General features: G+C 35.5%; 1 protein-coding gene across 3 annotated transcripts in view; it reads left to right on the top strand.

Annotated features, from left to right (window-relative positions):
* SCAI (suppressor of cancer cell invasion) overlaps positions 1–27,032 on the top strand; it is a 134,073-nt gene extending 107,041 nt beyond the window's left edge. For 2 of the 3 annotated variants that reach the window (XM_006744204.3, XM_081803570.1), the window contains 4 exons: positions 2,321–2,393; positions 5,894–6,067; positions 6,252–6,352; positions 18,030–27,032. In XM_006744204.3, the coding sequence (XP_006744267.1) occupies positions 2,321–2,393; positions 5,894–6,067; positions 6,252–6,352; positions 18,030–18,176 (495 nt within the window). In that variant the 3' untranslated portion in view covers positions 18,177–27,032. Of the gene's footprint in view, positions 1–2,320; positions 2,394–5,893; positions 6,068–6,251; positions 6,355–18,029 lie in introns of those variants that run through there. The other variant, XM_081803571.1, reaches the window with a different exon arrangement.
* The last annotated feature ends 820 nt before the right edge of the window (positions 27,033–27,852 follow it).

Here is a 27,852-nt window from a genome sequence, read left to right as displayed (position 1 = left end):
TCAGTCAGTTAAGTGTCCCAACTCTTGATTTTGCCTCAGGTTATGATCTTAGGGTCATGAAATTGAGCCCCGTGTCGGGCTCCATGCTGGACGTGGAGCCTGCTTAAGATTCTCTCCTTCTCCCTTTCCCCTCTGTGCCCCCCTCCCACCCTGTTCTCTCTCTCTCTCTCAAAAAAAAAAAAAAAATGTTGGAGATCTTTCCATATCCCTTCATAAAGAACTTCTTTGCTCTTTGTTTTTTTTTTAATAACTGCATAGTATTCCATTGTATGGTTGTGCCAGAATGTATTTTACCATTTTACTAATCAATCCCTTGTTGCTGGTCATTTGGTTGTTTCTAGTCTTTACTATTACTACCAGTGCTGCAAGGAGTAACTTAGGGCTTAATGTTATTCACAGGTTTGAGAATATATTGTTAGTATAAATTTTTAGTTGTAGAATTCCTGTGTTAATGGAATATAGATGCTGCCAAATTGTCTTCTAAAGAATTTGTTCCAATTTATACTCCTATCATCTACATATGAGTATTTGTTTCCCCATATTCTTGCCAACAGTGTATATTCTCAAACTTTTGGAAATTTTGTTAAACTGGTAGGTTAAAAAATGATATTGTAGCGTAGCTTTGATTTTATTTCTCTTATCAGTAATGTTAAGCATCTTTTTCATGTATTTGAGTTAGTTATATTCCCTTTTCTGTGAATTCCCTGTTGTCTTCCACTCATTCTTCTATTGGATCAGTGGTCTTTTTCTTATGGATTTGGAGAAGCTCTTTCTATATTAAGGAGATTAATCTTTGTAATGTGCCTTGCAGATATTTTCCCCAATTCATCATTTCACTTTTGATTTAGCTTATGCTGTATTTTACTATGCACAAGCCTTTGATTTTGTAACTGTGTTTATTAATCTTTTTTTTTTAAGTTTCTTTATTTTTTAAGTAATCTCTACACCCAACATTGGGCTTGAACTTATGACCCAAGATCAAGTGTTGCTTGCTCTTCCAGCTGAGCCAGCCAGCACCCCAGGGTTTATTAATCTTAATCATAATAGTTAGAAAGATCTCGGTTATAAAATAATAACACTTATTTTCTTATATTTTCTTTCAGCACTTTTATTGCTTTTTTTTTTTACATTTAAATCTTTGATATATTTGGAATTATCCAAGTGTGTGGTGCAAAGTATGGAGCCAACTTTTTCTATGATGGCTATCCAGTTTTTTCCCTACTGGATAGCCATCTAGCCATCAAATTTTCCTACTTTCTTAAAAATTTTATTTTATTAATTTTTTTAAGTAATCTCCACACCCAATGTGTGACTTGAACTCACGACTCTGAGATCAAGAGTCACATGCTCTTCCAACCAAGCCAGCCAGGCACTCCAAATTTTCCTACTTCCTAATTTGAACTATCATCTTTATCATATATACTGAAGTCCTGTCTGTTTGGGGGTCTAATTTTGGATTCTTTGTTCTCTTCCGTTGGTCTTCTGCCTACTCTTATGCCAGTGCCACATATTTTAAGTTACTGAGGCTTTAAAGTATGTTTCAATATCTCATGAATCTAGTTCCCTCTCTTTGTTCTTCTTTTTCAGAGTTTTCCTGGCTAATCTACTTTTTCCATATGAACTTTAGAATTATTTTTTTCAGTTGCAGGAAAAAATATCTGTGGCCATTTTTATTGAGGTTGGTTCAAATTTTAATAAATTAGTGTAATGATATCTTTAGAATGGGTTTCTCTCTAAGAACATATTGTGTCTTTCCATCCTTTAGAGAATGGATATCCTTAATCAGGCAAAGAGTGTTCTAGTTTGAGTATCAACTTTAATTCTCACTGTAAATTAACATATTGACATTCTGGTTTTATACATCATTCTTTGTAAGCAGTTAATTTGATTCACAATGAGAAATGGTTGCAGTCTTCTCTGATTACTCCCCAGTAAGTCAGGTTTTAGAACCTGTAAGACGGAGAGCCAGATTCTAGAGCTTGGAAAATCCACCCTTGTAAATAATTGGCATACATTGCCCATTGGGGTGGCCTTTTGGCAGATAGCCAGACGATCTTTCCCTATTTAACACCGCAACTATGTATATGCCTTTATTTTAAAAATAAATAGTTTACTTTTAGTAAACTTCACTATTATAAGAAAGTCTATTATCCTTAGTAGTTATACATGGATGGCAGTCTGTTCAGCTGTTATTGATGTTTCTGCATCTGCTTATGAGTAAAAGGGCCCCATATACACTGATGACGTGCTTTGGAAAATTACTGAGTAACTATCTTTGGTCAAATTTTTAATGAAAGTTTTAAATTCTTATATGTTACAGAATTTCACAAACTTATTTGGACAGCCACTAGTCTGCTTGCTTTCTCCTACAGCATATCCAAAAGCTTTACAAGGTATGTTGTCATTACCTGTTATAAACACTGTCTGCATTTTGAATAATACTAATCTTTGTCTCCCCACCTATAATGATCACATGTTGATTTATAGTGCTTAACGTGGCAGGTGTCAGTCTGAAATAAACCCAGAAGTCTTGCCAACAACTAGACTTCTTTAATGCGCTGCCATTAGGTCTTGAGATAATTCTAAAAGAAATGATAAATCATCCCTGAGAAAGGGTGTTTTTGGTCCCTTACTGTTGGGGAACTCATGATTTGTGAATTTTAAAATTTGTTTTGCAGGTGTTTTTTGTTTTGTTTTGTTTTTGTTTTTGTTTTGGTGTGCGTGTCGCCCTTCATACAACATGATTTCCTGTATCTCTAGCTACATGTTTTAGGCATCTTTTTTTTTTTTTAATATTTTATTTATTTATTTGACAGAGAGAGAGAGAGCACAAGCAGGGGAAGTGGCAGGCGGAGGGAGAAGCAGGCTTCCCACCGAGCAGGGAGCCCGATGCAGTGCTTGATCCCAGGACCCTGGGATCATGACCTGAGCTGAAGGCAGCCACTTAACTGACTGAGCCACTCAGGCACCCCTATTTTAGGCTTCTTTTAAAACTATATGATTTCTGGTCTAGAAAAACTTCTCAGCCTATGCCTGAGAGTTAGGATAACCTTACTGGCACAACTTAAAGGGTTTCTTTTATTCACATTTTTACCTTGTTGTATTTTTAAAATAAAAGCACCTATTTTCAGTGTGCTAGGGAGACAGTGTGTCCGGGTTATGGCTGTTTCTCGGATGGCTGAGAAATGAAAGACTGTCCTTAATAATTTGTCCTTGATAAGCAGCACGTAAAATAAAATCTAATTCCAACTCCCAGTCATTAAGCTAGGTAAAAACTAAACAAACCTTAACCGTGTTTTAGCAGTCCTTGTCACTGTTTCACCATCTCCCTGACTGAATAGTGCTGATGTCTCTCTGTGGGAGATAGCATTTTACTGCTACTTCCCAGCCAGAAGCCCTGTCTACTGACATAGTTTGACACAGGAAGTGATGGTCAGCATTTGAAAGCCTGAGAGAAGCTGGAGACTTTTCACTGTTGTTTTAAGGTAAGTTTTGCTATTTAACAGGGAAAAAACCATGTAGAAATATTACGTTCTTGTATCCAAAAGCCGAATTACTAAGGGATAGAACTTACCTTCAAACAACGGTAAAATTCTCCTGCTTTGAGGACTTTGTTAACCTGTTTCCTGTCATTTCTGGAGAAATGTAACCCCTTCCAATTACTTAGTGCTTTCTGCTGTCAATTTGTCCTATTAAGATGCAGCTTTATTTAAAATTGCATGAGCTAATGGGTTAATACCAAGATTATTTGTTCCGAAAGGCTTTATTGCATAGAGGGTAAAAACAGAGACTCTGGAGGTAAGCTGATTGAATTTGAATTCCGACTCAGCCACTGACTAGCTATGTGACCTTGGGAAGTTACATAGCCATTCTGTGCCTGTTTCTTTCCTATCAAATGGAGATAGTAATAGTACTTCCTCGTTAAATAATTTTGGATATATAGTAAGTATTCAATATGTGCTAACTCATTTTTTAATGGTCATTATTATTAATGCTTATTATCACACTTATTTGTCGTATACACCGTTAACACTTTTTAGTCCAGTATCATATCTTTGTGCTGGAAAGCTTAGACGTCTAATCCCTTAAATATGGCCCATCTGAGCACAAAGCTAGCAGATACCTAAATTTTGGGATGTCTAATTAGGTTCCTGCACCTCTAGTAACTAAAGTCTCCAGTTCTCCCTTGAACCACGAGTTACATCATCTGTACAACAAACATTTATTCAGCATTTATTTATCAGGTTCTGTGCTGGGCGCTGGAGTTAACACTCTGACCAGACAAACACAGTATGTTCCTCACAGAGCCAAATGTCTAGCCAAAGATACAGACAACCTAAGAGGCATTTCTTATAGGTGCTATTAGTGGTTCGTAGAAGGAAGCATATGGAACATGTAAGAGGAACTCCTGAGCAGCCCTTGCCGGTGAAGAAAATGGATAAAAAGATGTCAGAGTGGAGTTGAAGGTTATATAGAATTATTTGGAGCTGGGACATGGTTAACAAGAGTGTTCTAGCAGAGCAATAGCATGTGAGCCCAGACATAAGAGCTCTGTGATGAGAGAGTTTATGGAACTTTTTTTTTTAAGATTTTATTTTTAAGTAATTGTTACACCCAACGTGGGGCTTGAACTCACAACCCCAAGATCAAGAGTCGTGTGCTCTACCCACTGAGCCAGCCGGGTGCCCCAGTTTATGGAACATTTAGAGAAATTAAAGTACTTCCTGCTAGTGGAAGGATAGGGTGTGGGATTGTGTGACTGAATCATGAAAAACCTTTTAGGATTTGTGAAGAGATTAAAATGGAGGACAGTGGGGTGCCATCAAAAGATTGTGAACAGAAGAGTAGCATGGAAGAGCATTCATTAACCTTGTGGAGAATGGGTTGGAGAGGAGCACTGATGGAAATAGGGAGATGGTGGTGGCTTCAAAAGATACTAAGCCCAAAGAGCCAACAGGATTTGGTGATGGATTGGATATGAGGGAACAAGGGAGAGGAAGGAGGCAGAGGTGAACTTCCAGGTTTCTGGCTAAGATGCTGGTAGAAATGATGGTACTGCGTAAGAAGCAGATTTGTAGAGAACAAAAGAGAAGAATTTGCTTTCAATTTCTGACAAGTTGGGTTTGAGGTTACCTTTGAAACTTAGGTTGAATATCGTAGTCTAGAGCAGCTCTGTTCAATAGAAAGATAATGTAAGTCATGTGTAATTTTGAATTTTCTAGTAGCCACATTAAAAAAAGTTTAACAGGTGAAATTAATATATCTTTTTGTAGAGAGGCTCTGAAATCCTACATATATTTTACATTTCACAGTGCACCTCACTTTGGACCAGTCACATTTGAAGTATCCAGTAGCTACAGTAGGACAGTGCAGTTCTAGACCGGGTGAGCTCGATCTAGGCTGCAGATAAGAGAACTGGGAATCAGTAGGCATGTAAGTGATAACTGAAATTGTGGGAGTAGGTGAGATCAGCAATGTGTAGGGTCAAAGAGAGAAAATATTGATATTTAAGGGATAGGTGAGAAAGAGCAACTAACAAAAGGGAATGAAAAAGATGGCCAATTCTAGTACTCATCAGAGAATTCTATCATGAACCACCCATGTACTTGCCATATTTGGATAAAATTTGTTAGTTGGAGTGAAAAAGACAAAGGACTATGTTCCTTTTCCATTTCTCTTAAGTTTCCTATGCTCTCTCTTAAGTTTGTTCAGCAGAAAGCAGCGTACCTGGGATGTTTTTATAGTTCCATGCAGAATCTACTTTATTGAATTATGTTTTAATGATACAGCTTTAATTTTGTGTAATATCATTATATTAAAATATTCCTCAAATAGATCTCTTATCTTTTGCAAAACTGTTGTCTATATATATATAACATGTTTGTTATTACAGATCAATCTCAACGAGGTAGCCTCTTCACTCTCTTTTTGAACAATCCTCTAATGGCCTTCCTATTTGTCTCTGGATTGTCAAGCATGCGCAGAGGCCTATGGGAAAAATGTCAAGAATATCTTCGAAAAATCAACCGTGATATTGCCCAGCTACTGACCCATTCACGTTCAATAGGTACCCTACTAATCTAACTGAACACTTAACATACTATAATGGTTTTATATTGTTGAAATTGTTTGAATTTTTAAAGGTATTTGTTGAAGGCAGGAAAGTTGAGAAGGTTTTCGAACTTTCTTCCCCTTTGAAATGAGTTTTTCTTTTAAGCATCTTTTTACTGTCATCTTTCTCCTCTTTGCAGATCAAGCATTTCTCCAGTTTTTTGGAGATGAATTTCTTCGCTTGCTTCTCACAAGATTTATCTTTTGTTCAGCCACCATGAGGATGCACAAGATTTTTCGGGTAGGCAAAGAATATTATTAAAGACCAATTTTACCATTTTAGGTATTTAGGAATCATATATTATATTTTATTAAATATACTGTATTAAATAAAATTTTAATAGATTCAAAATAATATTTACAAATTATTATGACATATAAAGATGACCCATATAAGGCACATCTGAATGCCAGTTAAAGAAGTAGAACATTTTCATTACCTTTTAGGCCCTTCCCGGATCCTATCTCTCTCTCTCAAATGAAATTAAAATCCTGAATTTTATAATTATCATTCATTTTTCTTTATAGCTTTGCCATATGTATTATTTATATTCCTACACAACATGTTGATGGATCCAAATTGTATGTATTCTTCTACAGCTTGCTTTTTTTTCACCTACTATTATAGTCCTGAGATTGAGCCAAGTTGATGACAACTGTAACTTTCATCCATTTGTTTTCAGTGTGCTATAGGATTCGATTGTTTGACTGTATATCAAAAATTTCTTGTCCATTCTACTGATAATGGATATTTAGGTTGTTTCCATTTTTTTATTATTATAAACAATGCCACTGTGAAATCTTCTATCAGTTACCTGGTACACATGTATAAGATTTTCTATACTGGGATGTGAGGTCAGATTATATAAGCATCTTCCAACTTTACTAGGTAATGCCAAATGTTTTGCAAAGTGGTTGTATCAATTTACACTCACTAGCAGTGTGTAAGAGTTACTTTTGCTCTAATCCTCACCACTTGTTGCAGTCTTACTATATATCATGTGACTCTAATGGGTATAAATTAGTAGTTCAGGTGGCGCCTGGGTGGCTCAGTCGTTAAGCGTCTGCCTTCGGCTCAGGTCATGATCCCAGAGTCCTGGGATCGAGCCCCACATGGGGCTCCCTGCTCTGCGGGAAGCCTGCTTCACCCTCTCCCACTCCCCCTGCTTGTGTTCTCTCTCTCGCTGTGTATCTCTGTCAAATAAAAAAAAAAAAATTAGTAGTTCATTGTGGTTTTAATTTTTATTTCTGAAATTGCTTTTAGGTTGAGTAACTTTTTATTTTTTATTCTTTGTTCCTCTTTGTGAAGAGTGTGTTCAAATCTTTTGTCCATTTTGCTCTTAAGTGATTTGGTTTTTTTCTGTGAATTCATATAACTACGTAACACTGTTTATTGAGGTTTTAAAAATTTTAGCCATTACATTTTTCATTTCTATAAGTAACATTTGGTTCTTTTTCAAATATGCCTGAACATTTTTTAAAGGACTCATTTATTTACTTGGGGAGGGGGGGGAAGAGCAGAGAGAAACCAGAAGGAGAGAGAATCTCCAGCAGACTCTGCATTGAATGTGGAGCCTGATGCAGGGCTCAGTCTCATGACCCTGAGATCCTGACCTGAGCTGAAACCAAGAGTTGGATACTTAACCAACTGAGCCACCCAGGCACCCCTATGCCTGAACATTTTTAAGTCTCTTGTAACTTTTAGGTTAAAAATAGGATGATTTTTTTTCCATTTTATTATGGTAATTTTAAATATGAAAGAATTGTACAATGAATATCCATATATACACTAGCTAGACTCTGCAGCTAACATTTTGATATATTTGTTTTGGTACATTTATCCATTCCTCTTTTCATTCATCAGTTTATCTCATTTTGTGATGCATTTTGAAATAAATGGTGGACATCAATAGATTTTACCCCTCAACACTTCATCATACATATAAATAACTACACACACACACACACACTTTTTTAAAATTTTATTTTATTATGTTATGTTAATTACCATACATTACATCATTAGTTTTTGATGTAGTGTTCCATGATTCATTGTTTGCATATAACACCCAGTGCTCCATTCAATACGTGCCCTCTTTAATACCCATCACCAGGCTAACCCATCCCCTGACCCTCCTCCCCTCTAGAACCCTGAGTTTGTTTCTCAGAGTCCATAGTCTCTCATGGTTCATCTCCCCACTTCTTTTTTTTTAATGTGAAGTTCGTATACAGTGAAGTGCACAAAACTAACGTGTGCCATTAGGTGAGTTTTGACAAATACATACACCCGTGTATCAAGTTATACAACATAGCATCATTCCAGAAAATTCTCTCTAAACCCTTTTCCAGTCAGTCCAGTACCCATTACCCCAGAGGCAATGCTATTTTTTATTATTTTCACTATAGCTTAGTTTCACCTATTCATGAACTTGAATTATACAGTGTGTACGTCTTTGTGTAAACCTTCTTTGACCAAGCATGTTGTTCTTTTTTTTTTTTTTTTTTAAGATTTTATTTATTTGACAGAGAGAGACACAGCGAGAGAGGGAACACAAACAGGGGGAGTGGGAGAGGGAGAAGCAGGCTTCCCGCGGAGCAGGGAGCCCGATGCAGGGCTCAGTCCCAGGACCCTGGGATCATGACCTGAGCCGAAGGCAGATGCTTAACGACTGAGCCACCCAGGCGCCCCCAAGCATGTTGTTCTTGAGATTCATCCATGTTTCATATAAAAGGAGCTCATTCCTCTTTATTACCGAGTAGTAGTAGTCCATTGTCTGAATATACCACAGTTTATTTGCCTTCTCCTTTTGATGAACACCTGGGCAGTTTTAAATTTTTGACTACTGTAAATAAACTGGCTGTGAACATTCTTGTACAAGTCTGCTCAGACATATATTTTGAATTTTTTTGGTTATAGGGTAGGTATGTGTTTAGTTTTATCATAAACTGCCATTTCTCAGAGTATTTGTACCATTTTATGTTTCTAGCAACAGTGTATGAAAGTTTCTCTATATCCTTGCCAACATTTGGTGTTGTCAGTCTTTTAAATTTCAACCATTTTTGTGAATATTTTTTTAAAGATTTTTATTTATTTAAGAGAGAATGAGCATGAGTGGGGGAGGGGCAGAGGGAGAACCAGACTCCCTGCTGAGTAGGGAACCCAATGTGGGGCTTAATTCCAGGACCCCAGGATCACGACCCGAGCCGAAGGCAGATGCCCAACTGACTGAGCCACCAGGCGCCCCCATTTTTGTGAATTTATAGTGTTATCTCATTGTAGTTTCAATTTGCATTTCACTGAATAATGTGATGTTAGACATCTTTTCATGTGCTTCTCAACTATATTTTATTGCATTCTGTGGCTTACCTTTTTCTTTTCTTGAACAGTGGCTTTTCTTAACAGTTGCTTTTAAATTCTTGATGAAGTTTCAACTAACCAATTTTTTTCTTTTGTGGTTTGTGTTTTATCCAAGAAATTTTCACCTATTCCAAAGTTACAAAAATTTTTTCCAGGTTTTCTTCTAGAAGTGTTATAGCTTTAGCTTTTTTACATTTAGGTCTATGATGTATCTTGAGTTATTTTTGTTTACAGTGTAAGGTAAGGGTTAATGGTTTTTTCTTTCACATGGATATGAAATTATTTTAGTATCATTGAAATGGTTATCCTTTTCTCTTTGAATTACTTTTGTAACGTTTTTGAAAATCTGTCAACCATATATATAGAGAGATATTTCTAGACTCTAAATTCTGTTTCATTGACCAATGGCATTTTTCTCCAATACACTGCTACCTTAATTGTTCCAGTTTTTTTTTTTGATTGATTATTCCAGTTTTATAGTAAGTCTTAAAATCCTGTAGTGTGAGTTCCCCTAAAATTTAAGTGTTTTGGTTATTTTGGGTCCTTTCTATGTGAAATTTAGCAGCAACTTCACATTTTGATTGGGATTGCACTTAATCTATGTAACCAATCTATGGAGAATTGTATTTTAATAATATTGAGTCAATCAATGACTATGGTGTATTTCCCCATTTATTTAGGTCTTCAGTTTCTCTCAGCAGTGTTTTGTGATTCTCATCTTATAGGTGTTATATGTATCTTAATAAATTTATTCCTGAGTATTTCAATTTTAGAGAGGCATTATAAATAGAATTATATTTTTATTTCATATTCTAATTATTAGTTGCTAATACACAGAAATACTGCTGTTTTTAAAATTGACCTTGTGTCCTTGCAGTCTTCCTAAATTGAAATGTTAGTTCTGCTAGCTTTTTTTATACATTCCTTAAGATTTTGTATGTACATAATCATGTCATTTTCAAACAAAATAGTTTTTACTTCATCCTTTCCAATCTCTATGTCTTTTATTATGGTGGGGATTTGTTTGTTTTGTTTTTGCTTTTGTACTTTATTTCAAGGTTAGGTCTTCTGGTAAAATGTTGAATAGAACTAGTGAGAATGGACATCCTTGCCTTGTTCCTGGGTTTTGGGGAAAAATATTTAATCTTTTACCATAAATTAGGTGTTGACTGTTGATTTTTCATAGATGTCCTGTTTGAGGTTGACTGAGCTCCCTTCTGTTCCTAATCTGTTGAGATTTTTTTTTATCAGTAATAGGTATGGAAGATTGTCAAATACTTTTTTTTCTTCATTAAATGATCTAATAAATATTAATTCTGTTAACACAGTGAATAGCATTGGTTGATTTTTCTAACAGTAAGTTCAGCCTTGTATATCTGGGTTAATTGTATTTTGTGGTCATATATTATCCTTTTGCATTGCTGGATTCAATTTGCTAGTATTTCCTTATGGATCTTTACATCTTTTGTTATGAGTGAGTATGGGACTTAATTTTCTATTCTTATAATGTCTTCGTCTGGTTTTGTTATCAGGGTATTGCTGACTTCATAAATTGAGTTGGGATGTGTTTCATTCTCTTCTACTTCTTATAGTTTCTTTAGGGTTGGTATTATTTCTTCCTTGAAAGGTTGATAGCATTCACTAGTAAAGCATCTAGACATGGAGTTTTCCTTTTTGGAAGTTTTTAAATTTTGAGTTCAATTTCAAAGGCTTTTCATGTTTTCTGTTTTTCTTAGTCAATTTTGATCATTTGTGTCTTACAAGTTCATTTGTCTAATTTATTGCAAAACATTGTCCATAATATTCCATTATCCTTTTAATCCATATAGGCTCTTCAGTGATCTTTTATCCTCATATTGGTAATATTTCCTGTCTTGTTTTTTCTTTCTCAGTCTAGCTAAAAGTCTGTTAATCTTAGTGATCTTTCCAAATAAACAACTTTTGCTTTCATTGACTTTTTTTACTGTTGTTCATCTTTTTATAATCTATTTCCGTATATACTTTATTGTTTCTCTTCTTTTTAATTACAGTTGACTTTTAAACAACACAGGTTTGAACACTCAGGTCCACTTATCTGTGAATTTTTTTATATAGTACAGTACTGTAAATGTATTTTATCTTCCTAATGATTTTCTTAATAACATTTAATTTTCTCTAATTTACTTTATTGTAAGAATATAGTACATAATACCTATACATATAAAATATGTGTTAATTGGCTCTTTCTGTTATCAGTAACGCTTCCCAGTCAACAGTAGGCTCTTGGTTAATTTTGGGGAGTCTAAAGTTATATATGGATTTTTTTTAAGATTTTATTTTTAAGTAATCTCTACATTCAATATGGGGCTCGAACATACAGCCCCAAGATCAAGAGTCGCATGCTCCACCGACTGAGCCAGCCCAGTGCCCCATAAAGTTACATGTGGATTTTCACCGGTGCTGGGGCTGGCACTCCAAACCCCCATCCCCGCATTGTTCAAGGGTCAGCTGTACTTTGATTTTAATTTTCTCTTTTAATTCCTATATTTTTAAGCTTAGACCTAACAACTTTTTTCTCTTCTAATATAAGCACTTTCAATTAAGCACTGCCTTAATATGATTTAAATAATTGAAATTTATTTAAGATTCTCTCTCTGCCCCTTCCCGACCTCATGCTTTCTCCCATTCTCTCTCTGTGTAAAAAAAAAAGGGAGAGGCGCCTGGCTGGCTCAGTCCTTAAGCGTCTGCCTTTGGCTCGGGTCATGATCCCCAGGCTCCGCGGGGGGCCTGCTTCTCCCTCTCCCACTCCCCCTGCTTGTGTTCCCTCTCTCACTGTGTGTCTCTCTGTCAAATAAATAAATAAAATCTTTAAAAAAAAAAGGAGTTATGTATAAATGTCAATTTGTTCAATTTGCTACTGAACTATTTTAAACAGTGTTCTGTATTCTTACTGATTTTTTTGTCTGCTTGTTCCATCCCTGACAGAGGAGTATCTAAACCTATAATTATAATTATGAATTGGTTAATTTCTCATTTCAGTTCTCATTTTTCTTTGTGCATTTTGAAGCTGTTATTGAGTTCACACATACTTAGGGTTGTTCTGTCTTCTTGTTGAAATTACCCATTCATTTATGAAATATCTATTACATGTGGCAATATTCCTGGATCTGCAATCTATTTGATTGATATTAATATAACCATACCTGTTTTCTTCTGGTTTGTGTTTGCACAGCAAATCTTTTTTCACCCTTTCACTTTTAACCTATGGTTCTCCTTATACTTAAAATGGATTTCTTTTCTTTTCTTCTTTTTTTTTTTTTTTTTAAGATTTTATATATTTATTTGAAAGAGAGCATGGGGCGGGGGGCAGAGAGGCAGAGGGAGAAGCAGACTCCCCGCTGAGCAGGGAACCAGATGCTGATGCCGGGCTCAACCCCAGGACCCTGGGATCATGACCTGAGCTGAAGGCAGATGCTTAACCAACTGAGCCACCCAGGTGCCCCTAAAGTGGATTTCTTTTCAATAGCATTAGTTAGGTCCTGCTTTTTTCTTCTATTTAGTTTGCCAGTCTCTACTTTCATTTGATATTTTTAGTTTTGAATTATGTTAATATGAAATGTAATTTTGTAACATAATTTGATTTAAGGGGCGCCTGGGTGGCTCAGTTGGTTAGGCGGCTGCCTTTGGCTCAGGTCATGATCCCAGGGTCCTGGGATCGAGCCCTTCATCGGGCTCCCTGCTGAGCAGAGAGCCTGCTTCTCCCTTTCCCTCTGCCTGACGCTCTGCCTACTTGTGCTCTCTCTCTGTCTGTCAAATAAATAAATAAAAAATATCTTTAAAAAAAAAACACAGTTTGATTTAAATATACTATTATTTGTTATCTATTTGTCCTGGCTGTGGTTTGTACCTTTTTTCTTTCTCTGCTTTCATCTTCATTTGAATTAACGGAGGTTTTGTTTTGTTTTGGTTTAGAATTTTATTTTAACAATAGTATTGATTTACCTCTATATGTTGTTTTACTTATTAATATGACTTCACATTTAATATAATTGTCTTATAACAGTATACCTTTGTATTCTCCCTCCCAACTCTGTACATTTGACTTTTATGAATCGGTATATACTAAATGATACTTTGTGGTTAGCATAGCATTAAACAGTCAATGAATGATCTTTTAAAAAACTTTTTAAATGATGGGGCACCTGGGTGGCTCATTTGGTTAAGTGTCTGCCTTCGGCTCAGGTCATGATCTCAGGGTCCTGGGATTGAGCCCTGTATTGGGCTCCCTGCTCCGCGGGAAGCCTGCTTCTCCCTCTCCCTCTCCCTCTGTGCCTCGCCCCACTCGTACTCTCTCGCTCTCTATCTCAAATAAATAAAATCTTTTTAAAATTTGCCGCTCTTTATTTCTTCCTGTGTTTAATTTTCCGTCTGCTATCATTTTTCTTACTATAGAATCTTTTATCATTTCTTAGAGTGCAAATCTGAGGGTAATTCTTTCATTATTTATTTCTCTGAAACAGTCTTTATTTCACTCTGATTTTTTTTTTTTTTTTGAACCATAGGTTATTTAAGAATATGTTGTTTTGTAGCTAAATATATAAGTTATTGGGGCACCTGGGAGGCTCAGTCTGTTGAGTGTCCGACTCTTGATTTCAGCTCAGGTCATAATCTCAGGGTTGTGAGATCGAGCCCCCCATTGGGCTCCATGCTCAAGGCAGAGTCTGCTTGAGAGGCTCTTCTCCCTCTCCATCTGCCCCTCCCCCTGCTCACTCGCTCGCTCTCTCACATAATAAATATTTTTTAAAAAAATAAAAAATAAATATTTGAGTTATCTTTATCTTACTGACTTCTAAGCTAATTCCTTTGTGGTCAGATAATATACCTTGTATGGCTTAAATCCTTTCAACTTATTGAAACTTGTTTTATCATCCAGATGTCCTCTATCATGGTAAATGTTCCACAGATACTTTCAATAAACATACATGCTAGTAATGTCATAACATCAGATAAAGAGTTTTATAAATGTCTTTTAGATAACCTTGACTTATAATGTTATTCATCATGGTTTTTATATCTTTACTGATTTTCTGAATACTTGTTCTATCAATTATCGTGATGTGTAATGTGTCTTTTCATTTTTCTCTGGGTATTTTTAAGATTTTTTCTTCATATTATTTCCTATAATTTGGTTATGATATACCTTGATAGGGTTTTCTTTTTTTTTTTTTTTTAAAGATTTTATTTATTTATTTGAGAGAGAGAATGAGATAGAGAGCATGAGAGTGGGGAGGGTCAGAGAGAGAGGCAGACTCCCTGCTGAGCAGGGAGCCCGACGTGGGACTCGATCCCGGGACTCCAGGATCATGACCTGAGCCGAAGGCAGTCGCTCAACCAACTGAGCCACCCAGGCACCCTTTTTTTTTTTTTTAATTAGAGTTCATTGATCATCTTGGATCTATGGAATATTTTTGGAATACTTCTGGTCATTTTTGTTCAGATATTTTTCTTCCTCCATTCTCTCTGGGACATAGTTACATATATATTAGACAACCTGTTGTTAACCTCCACATCACTTCATGTGCCCTTCCTTTTTCCAAAAAAGTCTTTTTCTTTCTTTCTTTCTGTTTCGTTTCTATTGCTGTGTCTTCAAGTTCACTGATGTTTTCTTCCTTAGTGTCTAAAATGCTGTTAATCCTATCCAGTTAGTTTTTCATTTCAGGAATTACATTTTTCTCATCTCTAGTTCTGTTTGGTTCTTTTAATAATTTCTATTTCCCTCCTCATTATGTTTTCCTTTGTGCTCTTGAATGTATGTGTAAGAGCTAAAGTCCTTGTCTGCTAATACTATATTCTCTATTATTTATAAGTTTGTGTTTATGATTTTTCCTACTGGTTAGGGCTCTCATATTCCTGATTTTTTATATGTCTAGTAATTTTCTCGTAGAGTATGTACATTGTGAATTTCATGATGTTGAATTCTGGACTTTGTTGTCTTTCTTTGAAGAATATTGGACTTTATTGTAGCAGGGGTTTAATCAACTTGCAAATTCCTTTGACCTTCCTATGGCTTGTTTTTAAACATTTTAGGGATAGATTTAGAGTAGTGTTAGCATACAAATGTAGGTTTATTTTGGCCCAATAGTAAGAGGCATAATTTTTCTGGGGTCTCTTTCATATGTCCCCTGTTTCAATAGATTTTCTCCACTCTAGGAAGTGTTTGGTCAGAACTCAAACATCTCTGAGCCCTGTGTGAGCTGAGAGAATTATTCACTGTATAATAGTCCCCCATTAGATCTTGTTTTTTGGTTTTTTCTTTTTTTAGGGTTGTTGAACAGTTCTTTTTTTGTCTCTATGAGGACTATTTAGTATTTAGTGTGGTAAAACAAAATTTTGGTCTTTATAATTGTAATGAGTAATGCCTAAGGGCTGAAGAATGGTAGAAGTGATATTTGAATATATGAACTATCATGTGAGATGCATAGAAAAGCAGTAACTTATTTCTCCAGGAAATTTTAAATGAGTGACAAAATTATAGTCTATAAAAATTACCAAGGGATACCTGGGTGGCTCAGTCAGTTAAGCGGCTGCCTTTGGCTCCGGTCATGATCCTGGGATTCTGGAATTGAGCCCTGCATCAGACTCCCTGCTTCTCTCTCTTTCCCTGTCCCTCCCCTGTCACTCGTCCCCGCTCATGCTTTCTCTCTCTCTCTTTCTCAAATAAATAAAATCTTCATTATTTTTTTAAAGATTTTATTTATTTATTTGACACAGAGAGAGAGAGAGAGCACAAGCAGGGGAAGCGGCAGGGAGAGGGAGAAGCAGGCTCTCCATGAGTAGGGAGTCGGATGCAGGGCTCAATCCCAGGACCCTGGCATCATGACCTGAGCTGAAGGTAGAGGCTTAACCGTCTGAGCCACCCAGGCACCCCTAAATAAAATCTTAAAAAAAAAAAGAAATTACCAAATAAAGAAGAATTTCCAAGTGAGAATACCTCATTTTTGAAACGGTCTCTTTCTTTTGCTTCTATGCAATTACAATTTTTTTTCTTTTTCCTTTACTGTTCCTTTTCTGTTTTTTTTTTTTTTTCTTTCTTTCTGGTATTTCCCTTTTTAGGGACTCTTTTTTTTTTTCACACTGTTTGCTAATATTCTTAGAAATCTTAGCCATTTTCATGACTTTAATATTTATCTCCATGCATATTATATCCATCTTTACATATACTGCTCAAACCTGTCTTCTGAGATCGATCTGAATTTTCAAATTCCTTTTGAGGGGCAGTTCTGTTTGTATTACCCTATTACTTCAAATAAAATATACCTAAAACCTGGGTGCCTGGGTGGCTCAGTTGGTTAAGCGACTGCCTTCAGCTCAGGTCATGATCCTGGAGTCCCGGGATCGAGTCCCGCATCGGGCTCCCTGCTCGGCAGGGAGTCTGCTTCTCCCTCTGACCCTCCTCCCTCTCATGCTCTCTGTCTCTCATTCTCTCTGTCTCAAATAAATAAATAAAATCTTTAAAAATATATATATATACCTAAAACCTGAAGCTTTTATTACTCTCTCCAAATCATTTCCTCTTGTACTTCTCTTTTTCTCTCAAATGGCTCCCAGCTCTTCTCTTATGTCATTTCTTCCTAAAATCTCACAGTCATCTTTGACACCTCCCTGTCCTATAATTAATTGCCAAGGCTCATTAATTTTTTTTAAAGATTTATTTATTTGAGAGCAAAAGAGAAAGAGAATGAGCAGTGGAGAGGGGTAGAGGGAGAGAGATAGAGAGGAAGAAGCAGACTCCCCACTGAGCAGGAAGCCTGATGTGGGGCTCAGTCCCAGGACCCGGAGATCATGACCTGAGCCAAAGGCAGGTGCTTAACTGACTAAGCCACCCAGGTGCCCCAGCCAAAGCTCATTAATTTAACTTTCTCAGTGCTTCTCATGTCTTTCCTCTCATTTTAATTTCTGCTGCAACATCTATTTATTCATTCATTTAGCCAAATACTTGTTGAAATCCTACATATGCTAGGACTTTCCCCTAAGTAGTTGGCATTATATGATTTCTACAATATAGCAGAGTACTCAAAAGTGGCAAGACCCAATAAATACTTGTAAAATAACTCACTGAATGAATATATTAGGTTGAACCGTATGAAACTGTAATTTTTGAAGGTCACAGTAGTCAAATATCAGCAATTTCCTGTGTTCAACAAGTACACTGCTATTAAGAATCATACTACTAGGGGCGCCTGCGTCGCTCAGTCGGTTAAGCGTCTGCCTTCGGCTCAGGTCATGATCCCAGAGTCCTGGGATCGAGTCCCATGTCGGGCTCCCTGCTCAGCGGGGAGTCTGCTTCTCCCTCTCCTGCTCCCCCTGCTTGTGCTCTCTCTCTATCTCTCTCTTTCTGACAAATAAATAAATAAAATCTTAAAAAAAAAAAACACCTAAAAAAAAATCATACTACTATGCAGAGAACTACATATTAAGTTATTCCTAATATTGTAATGTTAACAGTATAATATTATTAATGTTGTATATAATTTCCTTCATTAAACTCTAAAACTTGACTTTTCTCTCCTTTGCCTACCAGGAAACACGAAATTATCCAGAATCATATCCCCAACTGCCAAGGGATGAAACAGTGGAGAACCCTCACCTCCAGAAGCACATTCTGGAATTAGCGTCCATTCTGGATGTTCGAAATGTGTTCCTCGAGAGTACCATAGATGACTATTAAAACAAAAATCCTCTTGTTGAAACAATTTTTCATTTGCCACAGATTTTACATGGTGCCGTTTTTTAATGTGATGACAGACACATAGTGGTGTTACTTAGTTTTAATTTTTTAATTTAAGGCCACCATTTTAAAAACAAACTGAAAAAATTGTTCAGACTTTTAGGGTAACTGTTTTAAAATACAGTCTTTCAAGTCTTTTAAAAAACTCAATTAATCTTGGAATTTTTACTTTTCGGTTTTGAAGTATGGCTACTTACCTCCAACATCTATCCCTACACACATATAGTCAATGTTCTCACCCTCAGAAGAGTAAATCATTTATTTTTATATAATGAAGAAAATCCAACTCTTATACTTGGACCTTAAATGTATGGATTTAGAAAATATATCATTGTTCACAAAGATGAAACTAGCCAGCATGGACTATTAAAAATGAAGAACAGTCTTTCCATAATATTTCTTTTCATTCCAACTTAGTAGGTAGACAAATGTGTGATTCTTTGAAGCATAATCAAGACCATTTTTGAAATCATTTAATTCATTAAATCCTGTCATAATTTCAGAAACTGTATAGGATTGATTTGCATCTAAAAGTTAAATCTTTAATTGGAGTCTTAAAAATATCACTTGGAATGTGTGAGCCCTGTGTTATCATGAGATATGCTGGCATATTTTGCTTCCTTTGTAATCTGAATGCTAGAAATGAAAAAAAAAAGACTTTTAAGTATTTCAGTCAAAAAATCAGATTGTTGGTTTCATAATACAATGTTTCCACAGGAATTCTATTTAATCTTAATTCATGATATCAAGTTTAAAGACTATCCAGATTGAGGGCTGTGGCATAGAGTACAGAGATTATATAATCTTTTTGCCTAGTTCACGTTTATGAGATGTCAAAGTCAGAGATGTTATTAATTTTAGTTGGGGATAACTGAATTATTACTTAACCTAAAATGGAAGTAACTTTTGCATTGACAATTTGGAAATAAGATTTTTTTAAACTCCTGATATTTAATATTTCATATTCATGCACAAGTTTTTTTTTATTATTTTAAATAGGATTCCATATATAATATAAAGTTTTTTGTGTTTTTCTTCTCTGTCATCCCCTTCATAATTTCATAAGCATTGTGACGATGCTTTGGGTTTTTTTTCCCCCCTTCTTTTGACTCCACAGCATTCAAGTTCAGAAATCTATGAACCAAAAGCCCTTCTACCTAACTGTAGATTTTGTACAGGCTCACATTCTACCTCTGGCAGTCCCAGGGGAAATAAGGTGATTGCTTTTGGTGCCTCTTTCCTGTGTCCTTAGGGAAATTTTACTGTAATATTTTTAACTTGGTTTTCATTTCAGGCATAGGGAATTATTTGGGACTAAGTTATTCATATACCTGTTACAATTTGCTGATTTTTCATCTGAAGTCTTGAAATTATTGTTCTTGGGTTTAGGGGACTTCTTGGTATTTCATTTTTTTTTTTTTCATTATTTTGTTTGTTCTTTTAAACCTTGTTTCAGAAGCTTTGAAAACTTATCCTGGAGGATAAGTTTTCCTTTGCCTAGTGGGTTGTTTTTCTTTATCAGATAAAGACTGCTTTTCTTTTCTTCAGTACCTTTATAAACTTTGTGGCTTTCTTTTCATAATGGTGTTCACCTGGATTATAGCAATAGGCTGACCTCTTGTTTCAGTCCCCCTGAATTTCTGTGCCAGTAATGTACCTGACCTCACGTATTTTCCTCTCCTCTGATGCTTAAAATAGTATTTATTCTCCTGAGCTTTATTCTCACCTGTTTAGCATAAAGAACACTGGTCTGAGAACTAGGAGACCTGAGTTCTAATCCTGGCTTCCCTGGTAGCTAGCTTTATGCCCTTTGACAAGTGTCTTCATGTTTCTGTTTTATAGTATTCTCATCTGTAAAATGAAGGCATTAGCCCAAGGTCCTATCCAGTTTTATGGTTCTATAATTGCAATCTTGATTTTCCTCCCCCTGCCACCTGGAAAACTAGTTTTTCTGAGTTTACCATAGACATTTTCTTTTCTAAGTCATATTTAACTTGTTTTTGTTCACGAGAATATCTGAGTCTCGATTACTGTAGAAGCTAATCTGGTGAAGAAATTAGAGCTTTTGTGATTAGAAACATGTTTGTCCAAGAACAAGGGGTCTTAGAAATCACGACGAGGGTTTAGATGATGACATTGTTACTTAAGCTGATAGTAGTGTAATTTCTTATTGGTGGTTAAAAATCTAAAGTGAGCCAAAGCAATCTTGAATCTTTAAGAAAGGAAAACTGTGCTAGAAAATTCTGTACCATTGTTTCATTCATGCCTTCAAGAAGACGTGGACTGAACAAACTATACTCCAGATTTTGTTCTAGGCATTGGGAAAGCAAATGAATGAGACTTTAAAATCCTTGTCTTCATGAAGCTTATATTTTAGTAGGAGTCAGGCAATGAACATAATAAAATTTATGTTAGAGAGTTGTAAGTTGTATGAAGAAAATTTAGAACATGGTAAGGGAAATGTTTTGATTGTTTTGGGGTGCAGAACAGTGTCTAAGTGAGTGATCAGGGTAAGCCTTAGTGAGAAGATTATATTTGTGCAAACAATTCATGTTTCTTTCTTTTTTTTTTTTTACTTTTATTATGAAAATTTTAAGCATATGTAGCATTTAATGAACCATCCTGTACCCATCACCAAGCTTCTACATTTTAAGACATTACTTTAAGCAAGGCATAAGAAGTGTAAAAGGACAGTCACCCATGGGTATAGGCAAAGAATCTCTTTTTTCAGTGCATACCACTCCCCTTTATAAATATATAAATATTAAGCCCTTTATTTATTTAATTTTAGAATTCATAGAAATTTAAACATTGGAACTAAGAACAAAGCAAAGCAAAGGGAAAAAAGCACTTCTTTGTTTTCAAATTGTACAAGCTCCCCCTGGAGATTCTGATACAGTCTCTCACCTCCCTTAAGAATCACTGCAAAAAAAACAAGGTATAGGATTGCAAGAAGTCCCTTACACAGAGAACAGTGTTAATAAGCACAATGGAATTATTTTCTCTTTCTTTATCCGTATATTTCTGAAGGTGGTAAAGCAGCTATTTTCCCTACTTCTCAGAAGAGAAAGCTGAGACCCTAAAACACTGTAGGTTTATTCATAGTGGCAGAGCTAGAACTAAAACTCAAATCTCCTAACCTCAGCCCAGTCTTTCTGGTAGCTCAGGTTGCTTTCTATAATGAACAAGAAAGGAATAATTAGAGATTTCCATTTTGGCACAAAAGGTTAAGGTATTTTTTAAATATATCAAATATTGAAACCAGGAAATCAGTCAGCCCTGCAAATTTTTATTTATTAATTATAAGAAATCCCCAAGTCAGACAATTTAGCCTTGATTCTAGCCAGGATATATTTTTTTGTATATGTGTGTGTGTTTTCCTCCTAGGAAGTGGTGCTCTCAAAACCTCTCAAAGCACAGAGAATTTATTATACCCTTTATATTTTTACCAAGTTGAAATGTTTTGAAATTATAAAAGCAAAGTGCAATCTAGTCATGACTGAAATTTTCCTGATACAGGATCTGGGGTTTATTTTCTCCTTACTTGTGGCTACCGCCCTGTATTTTCTTCTTGTAATAGAATTCCCTGAAACAGATTAGTTGGTAATTGTACTGAATTTCATCGAGGAAAATGGAAAAGCATCCAATCTGATTTATATATCAATCTGTGGAGCTTTCTTTAGCATTCTTCTCCAAGTTTAATCTCTGACTTGTGTGACTTCATAACTTTCTGTCTCTTAAAAGGGGTTTGGACTCAGTTGGAAAATCTTGTACTTAGTTATCCATGAAGACTTGTAATCAGCCTGATATATAGAGAACATTCTGGACTGGAAATAGAGTAAGGTGCCAAGGGTCAGCCAACTTGGCTACTGCCAGTGATTCAGAACCACCTCCCTACCCTAAGTGAGTAAAAAGATTTGATACGAATATGAATGGTATGAATCTCCTGGTGATATTTTGGATGTGTATGTTCCTGTGTGTGTTTGGAGAGTACAAAGGGTATTTACACGGAGGGCTCTTTTGTTGACCTTATTTATTTAAAAATCTTATTTTATTTGTAATCGCATGTGTATATTTTTGTGATGCTAAATGCAATCTCTGTATACTTTTTTGTATATATGTACATATTTGTAAATATATTGGTATGCAATGATGCAGTATGTGTATATTATATACCCATACCCACTGTGGGCTGAATTTATTTAAGTTCTATGAGGACATCATAGTGGCATCGTTCATGCTGCTGTAATTAGGTTGTGGCTGTATCTCATTCATGAGCCTCTATTTTGAGGGGCTTGTGTTTGGGTAAAATTGGCGAATTTGGAGTTGGAATTAGGATATGACGATATTAACAGAAAGCAGGATATTCTTAGCTTTAAAATCATCTGTCAATTTCCATTTAAATGGATGATAAATTAGTGATATAAACCTGAAAAACCTTAGTGTGTGAAACTGAGACACCAGCAGGTTCTTAAGCTATTTCAGTCCTTTATTTTTCTTGACCCATAATTGAGTATTATTATTGAGTAGTATTTATATTGAGAATTAAGGGGCTGTGGAAAAAATTACTTTGATCACATTTCAAAATAGATAGGAAAATGTCCTTTAAATAGAGAAATTCTGTTTGTAGTTGCCATGTCAATACCTGATACTAAATTTTAATTTTGGAACAGTGTTTTCACCGATGTGTCTCATTTTATATCTGTCTCTGTGAGGCAGAAAAAGGGGCATTAGGTAGGGGAAGGCTGTACCTAGGTGGGGGTGGGATTTAATAAGGAACAGGAGATTATTAATCTGTATATTTGCAGCAGCTGTGATTAATTTAGTCCTGTCTTGGCATTTCAGACTATAGATTTTTCTTATTGGAGTTGCATATCAAAGATGAGTAGGCTCATCTGAGAAAATGCTTCTAGTGAATAAAATGCCTCCAGTTGTATTTCTTTGTCTCTATGAGACCACTTGTGTTCTGCAAATTGATGATATATTCACACATGAAATAGAATTCTTAATATTAGGTGCATGGCATGCTGTCAGATCTGGGCCTCCAAACCTCTACCAAGGATGATGGGTGGGGGAGGATATCCTCTTAGAGGATAGTGAATATGTGCAGTGCCAATGTGTGAACATGGAATATCACAGAGTATCAGTGTTTGTTACTCCTGTTTTCACCTGGCCTGTGTATTTGCACGGAAGAGTGTAGGAGATGTTTAGTATACCCTTGAACACATTCACCGCAAAAATTAAGTAGAGGTTATTTTTGCATGATAAAATATAACTGCAAAACAACTGTTTACCCCATTATTTTTCAGACGATCACATCTGTGTAATACAATATTAAATTATCTTAAAAAGAGGAGTTAGAGTCAGAAGTCGGTTTTACCACCCAACAAATGTTACATTTGCCTCTTCATTGTATTTTTAATAGGAAGCCAACTATTCACAACACCTCTCAGTTACAGTATTAAATTTAAAATAAAGTTGTAATTGCCTTTTTCGTAAATAAATATTAAAATTTGGTAATGTATTATTTCTGGAAAATCAGTGAAAATGTCCATCGTGTCTGACGTTCTACTGTTCTAGTAACCAAATCATTCGTTGCAATTGGAGAGTAGCAGAGTAGATGTTATGCTATTTAAAATTCATAGAACTGACTCAGGCTCAGTATGGACATTAATTTGAGGAAAGGAGCAGCAGTAAGAAGTGCAGTAGATGAGACTGACATTGTGAATATGACCTCTGTTTCTAACAGTTGTAAAGCCAGTTACTTTGCAGTTAAATAAGGTAAGAATTGCTTAGAAAACCAAACCTTTCCCCCATTCTGTACTCTTAAGACTTTGATACTTTATTTCTATTCATGCTGCACTTCCCAGTCTCTCCTGGATACTGTGACCACTTTACCTTAAAAAAAAAAAAAAAGGCAATTCATCTTCCTCAAACTAAAATTTCAGAACATGGTGTTACACTGTGTTCTAGCTTAACTGAGTTTTTGAACAGACTTATTAAGCATGCCTTGTGTTTAAGGAAAAATAATTGATGTGTGAATGGAATCAATCACCTATTGAAAGGAAAGGTGTCAGGATAATGTAGGGAGACATACCCTTAAATTGGGTAGAGATAAATGTATTGAATTAAGTGTAACTGACTTGTTGGTGCCATAGAAATATTTCCTTTGGAAGTCTGTAAATATGAAATGTTTTCTTAAGGTAAATTTGGTATTTTTCACTTACTAGTTTGGTGTAACTTTTGAGAATTCCATTTCTGTATAATACTGTTAATCACTGAAGCACCATTTCTTAATTTTAAAATATTTTTGTTAATTTCTTTTGTGTTTTCTTTAAAAGTTATTACTTATCAGACTACTCTAAGTGTGATTTTTTTTTAAGCAGTGCGATTTTTTAAAAACATTATTTGAACAGTAGATTCAGTTTTTTAATAGTTAGAAGTACATTTTGTTAATTCTGCACTCCAGATTCACTTAAGCCTGAATTTGGTCATAAAACATACTACTTATTAGGAATATTTTCCTATTTTGGTGAACATTTCCAGTCTATATCCTAAGACAATCATCTTTTTAGGTATAGTATTGTTTATTGAGACATTGGTAATTTCAGGGTTCAGAGTTTTACTCTTCTGCTAGGCTTATGGGATGAAATAGAGTGAGTGATTCTATCATGTTCAGAATGAGATAGGGAATTATAGCTAGCTTTCCTATAGGTCTGCAGTAAACAGTATTTAAATTTTTATATCACTAGTATTATTTTCCCTTTTGAAGCTATTGTGAATATCCATTTGTCTGTGATGAAAATTAAGATTTGTGAACATTAAAATTTGACCCATAAGTTTTATCAAACATCAAATCAGTATGACCAACCATTATAAATTGTGAAATGATAATATATGATAATCCCAAAGTAAATACTTCCAAACCATAGAAAAATAACCACTGCATTTTAAAAAATTTTATTCTTACCCTCCTCTGCATATTACGATTTTTTCCTAAATTATATGTTGTGATGTATTAAAAATCTACAGGAAAAAAATTGCTTAGAATGTTGTAGGGCAATAAGAATTTTTATTATTTCCTGAAGAATGAGGTTGTGTTTTTGTTTTGTTTTTTTTAGCTCTTGGTTATCTTATTAAAAATAACTTTTAATGGTTCGGTAAAATATTTTAGGACATGTTTGTAGCTTTTTATAATTATCTGGATACATTGCTTTTGCCACATAGACCATATGGCTAGTTCTCCAATGATTTTTTGTTTGTTTTTAATAAACCTTGCTGTTCAGCAATCAAGGAGTCTTGTATTTTAGAAACTTCTTCCAGTTGAGGTAGACAGGACTTAGATAATAGGAAAAGCAGATACAATGTCCTAACATTTTCACAGTAGAGCTTACAAGTGAAGGAAAGTATCCAAATAGGTTATCTTCATTGTGTAGTACCAGTACAAATAGTGGTTTCATTAATCATTGAGTCAGATGAAGCAGTTATAAATCATTTCTTACTTTGCTCTAAAGATTATTGTCATTTCAGGCCACATTATTATATTCTCTGGGCAGTTTCCATTGTAAGGTTAAATATCCTTTTTCTTTATTCAAATCATCACTAAAGGATAAGCTAATCACATAGGAGTTAAAAATAAGTTATGTTTGATCTTTTTCCCTGAAAATAATGGTGAACCTATTGTCTATATTATGGATATTAGGCATAAATGCACTTGTTTCAATCATAGCAGAAATTACATTTGGAGAATACAATTACTTGATTTTGTAGTGGTGTGAAATACTTTTTAAAAATTGTGCTCGTCTGTAACTGAATGTTATAGAATTGTAACACTATAGGGATTATAGAGTTATATTTATTAGCTCTCCTCGAGTGATTGAAGCACAATAATTTTCATGTAACAGTTCTTATCCAAGTGCTGCTAATCTATTTGCAAATAATGAAGCTATTTGGTTGCCTATCTAGCTATTCACAAATCACTGTAATCCTTGAGACTTTGTCTTGTTGCTCATTTGTACTAAATTTTGGGTATTGTGGGTTAATATTTTAGATCAAAATCTGTCAACTCAGCTCTGTGAGACAGCAAACCATTTAGATTCGCTAGTTTTATATGTGTTATCAGTAGAATAAATTTTGAAGGGGCTATTTACTACCAATGACTAGGGGAAAATTATATTGTCAATATCATTTGACTTGAACATTTGTGGTATTGTGAAAGTCTTATTTGTTGTGTTTATGAATTGCTTAAGCCATACATACTCTTAAGGATGTTTTCCTGCTGTGTTCCTTTTCAGTAGCCTTTTTCTGCTTTGTCTGTTACAGTTAATACTTCATAGATGTTAGAAACTGAGAAGTTATTGAAACATTTTATTTTCTTGAGTTCATCACTTTTGACTCTTGTATGGTATGTGATTTGTTATAAAGGATAGCAAGCCTTTCACTAACTACTTCACTAAATGAATTTCATAGTAAACACTGTGATTCCACAGAGTGGATTCAGTAGGCCCTTCTTTCCAATGTTTTCTTCTGTTATGGTGCCTACCACCTTAAGGGCACTTAAATGGTAGAGGATGGAAAGTTAAACATTGTTGTTTTGATGTTTTTTTAATAACAAGGATTACAGAAAATTTGATTTTTGTCGTCAGTGTATTGAAAACATTTTTGCCTTGATAAATGTTCTCTAGGAATGTGACTACATTCATCAGGTGTGAACTCTTGGAAAATGAATTTTGTATCTTGAATCCACGTGTATATTAAGTGTATCATCAATATAAAAATAAACATTATTTGCTTAAAGTTCTTGGTACTTCTTCAGAATTGTTGACAACGTAAGTGCTAAACTGTTAGGGTTTGCTTCTTTCAGATAATATCTCAGACACTTCGGACAGTCTTGGGGTCGTAGCTTCGATGCTTATTCTTCTAGTTGGTAAATTTCTTCTGAGTCCTAGTCTTGGTTTTTTCCCGGCCCTGCTCGAAGTGGTCAAAACTGTCACACGCGGAGGGAGGACTGTTTGGCGGGGGGGTGGAAGTTGCTGACCCTCGGGCTGTTTTGGGGTCCTGGGCAAGAACAAGAGCGACTTCAATGTTGAATGTCTGACTTGGTTGTCATTGAGGAGTCCAGAGACCCGACGCAGGCTAATTTGCAGTGTAACTTTGAACGAGGAAGTTTTACCTCTCTCGAGTTTGTTCAACTGTCAAAAGTTGGAGGACCATTAGTAGATAATGAAATGAATGTAGTGGGCTGCCATCAGCTTGTTTATTAATGAAATGCAGTATATCGGAGTGCATTATATAAGGGTATGATTCTGGAAACTTTTCTCTCAATGGTACATTATGTGTGTCCTGGGTTGCGATATAAAACGTGTAACCTCCAGTAGGTCATAGGCACCAAAGTTAAAAACTAGTCACAAAGCGCGAAGACCTAGTTCTAGTTTCTGAAGCCACAGGCTTCTGTGTGAGGAGGGAGGCACGGACTCGCAGTGATGACCTACTACACGGTGGCAAGGCTGCTGTGCAGGGCGCAGTGGGACTGGGATGCGGGGAGCGGAATGGAAACTCCCTCAGTTCCGAGCAGCAGCGGCCTTAGGATTCAAAACCGCACAGCTCACGCTGGCCC

Source organism: Leptonychotes weddellii, chromosome 14 (assembly GCF_054177405.1).
Source record: "Leptonychotes weddellii isolate Sample4059 chromosome 14, ASM5417740v2, whole genome shotgun sequence".
NCBI lineage: Eukaryota > Metazoa > Chordata > Mammalia > Carnivora > Phocidae > Leptonychotes > Leptonychotes weddellii.
This window is presented reverse-complemented; position numbering and strand designations above follow the sequence as displayed.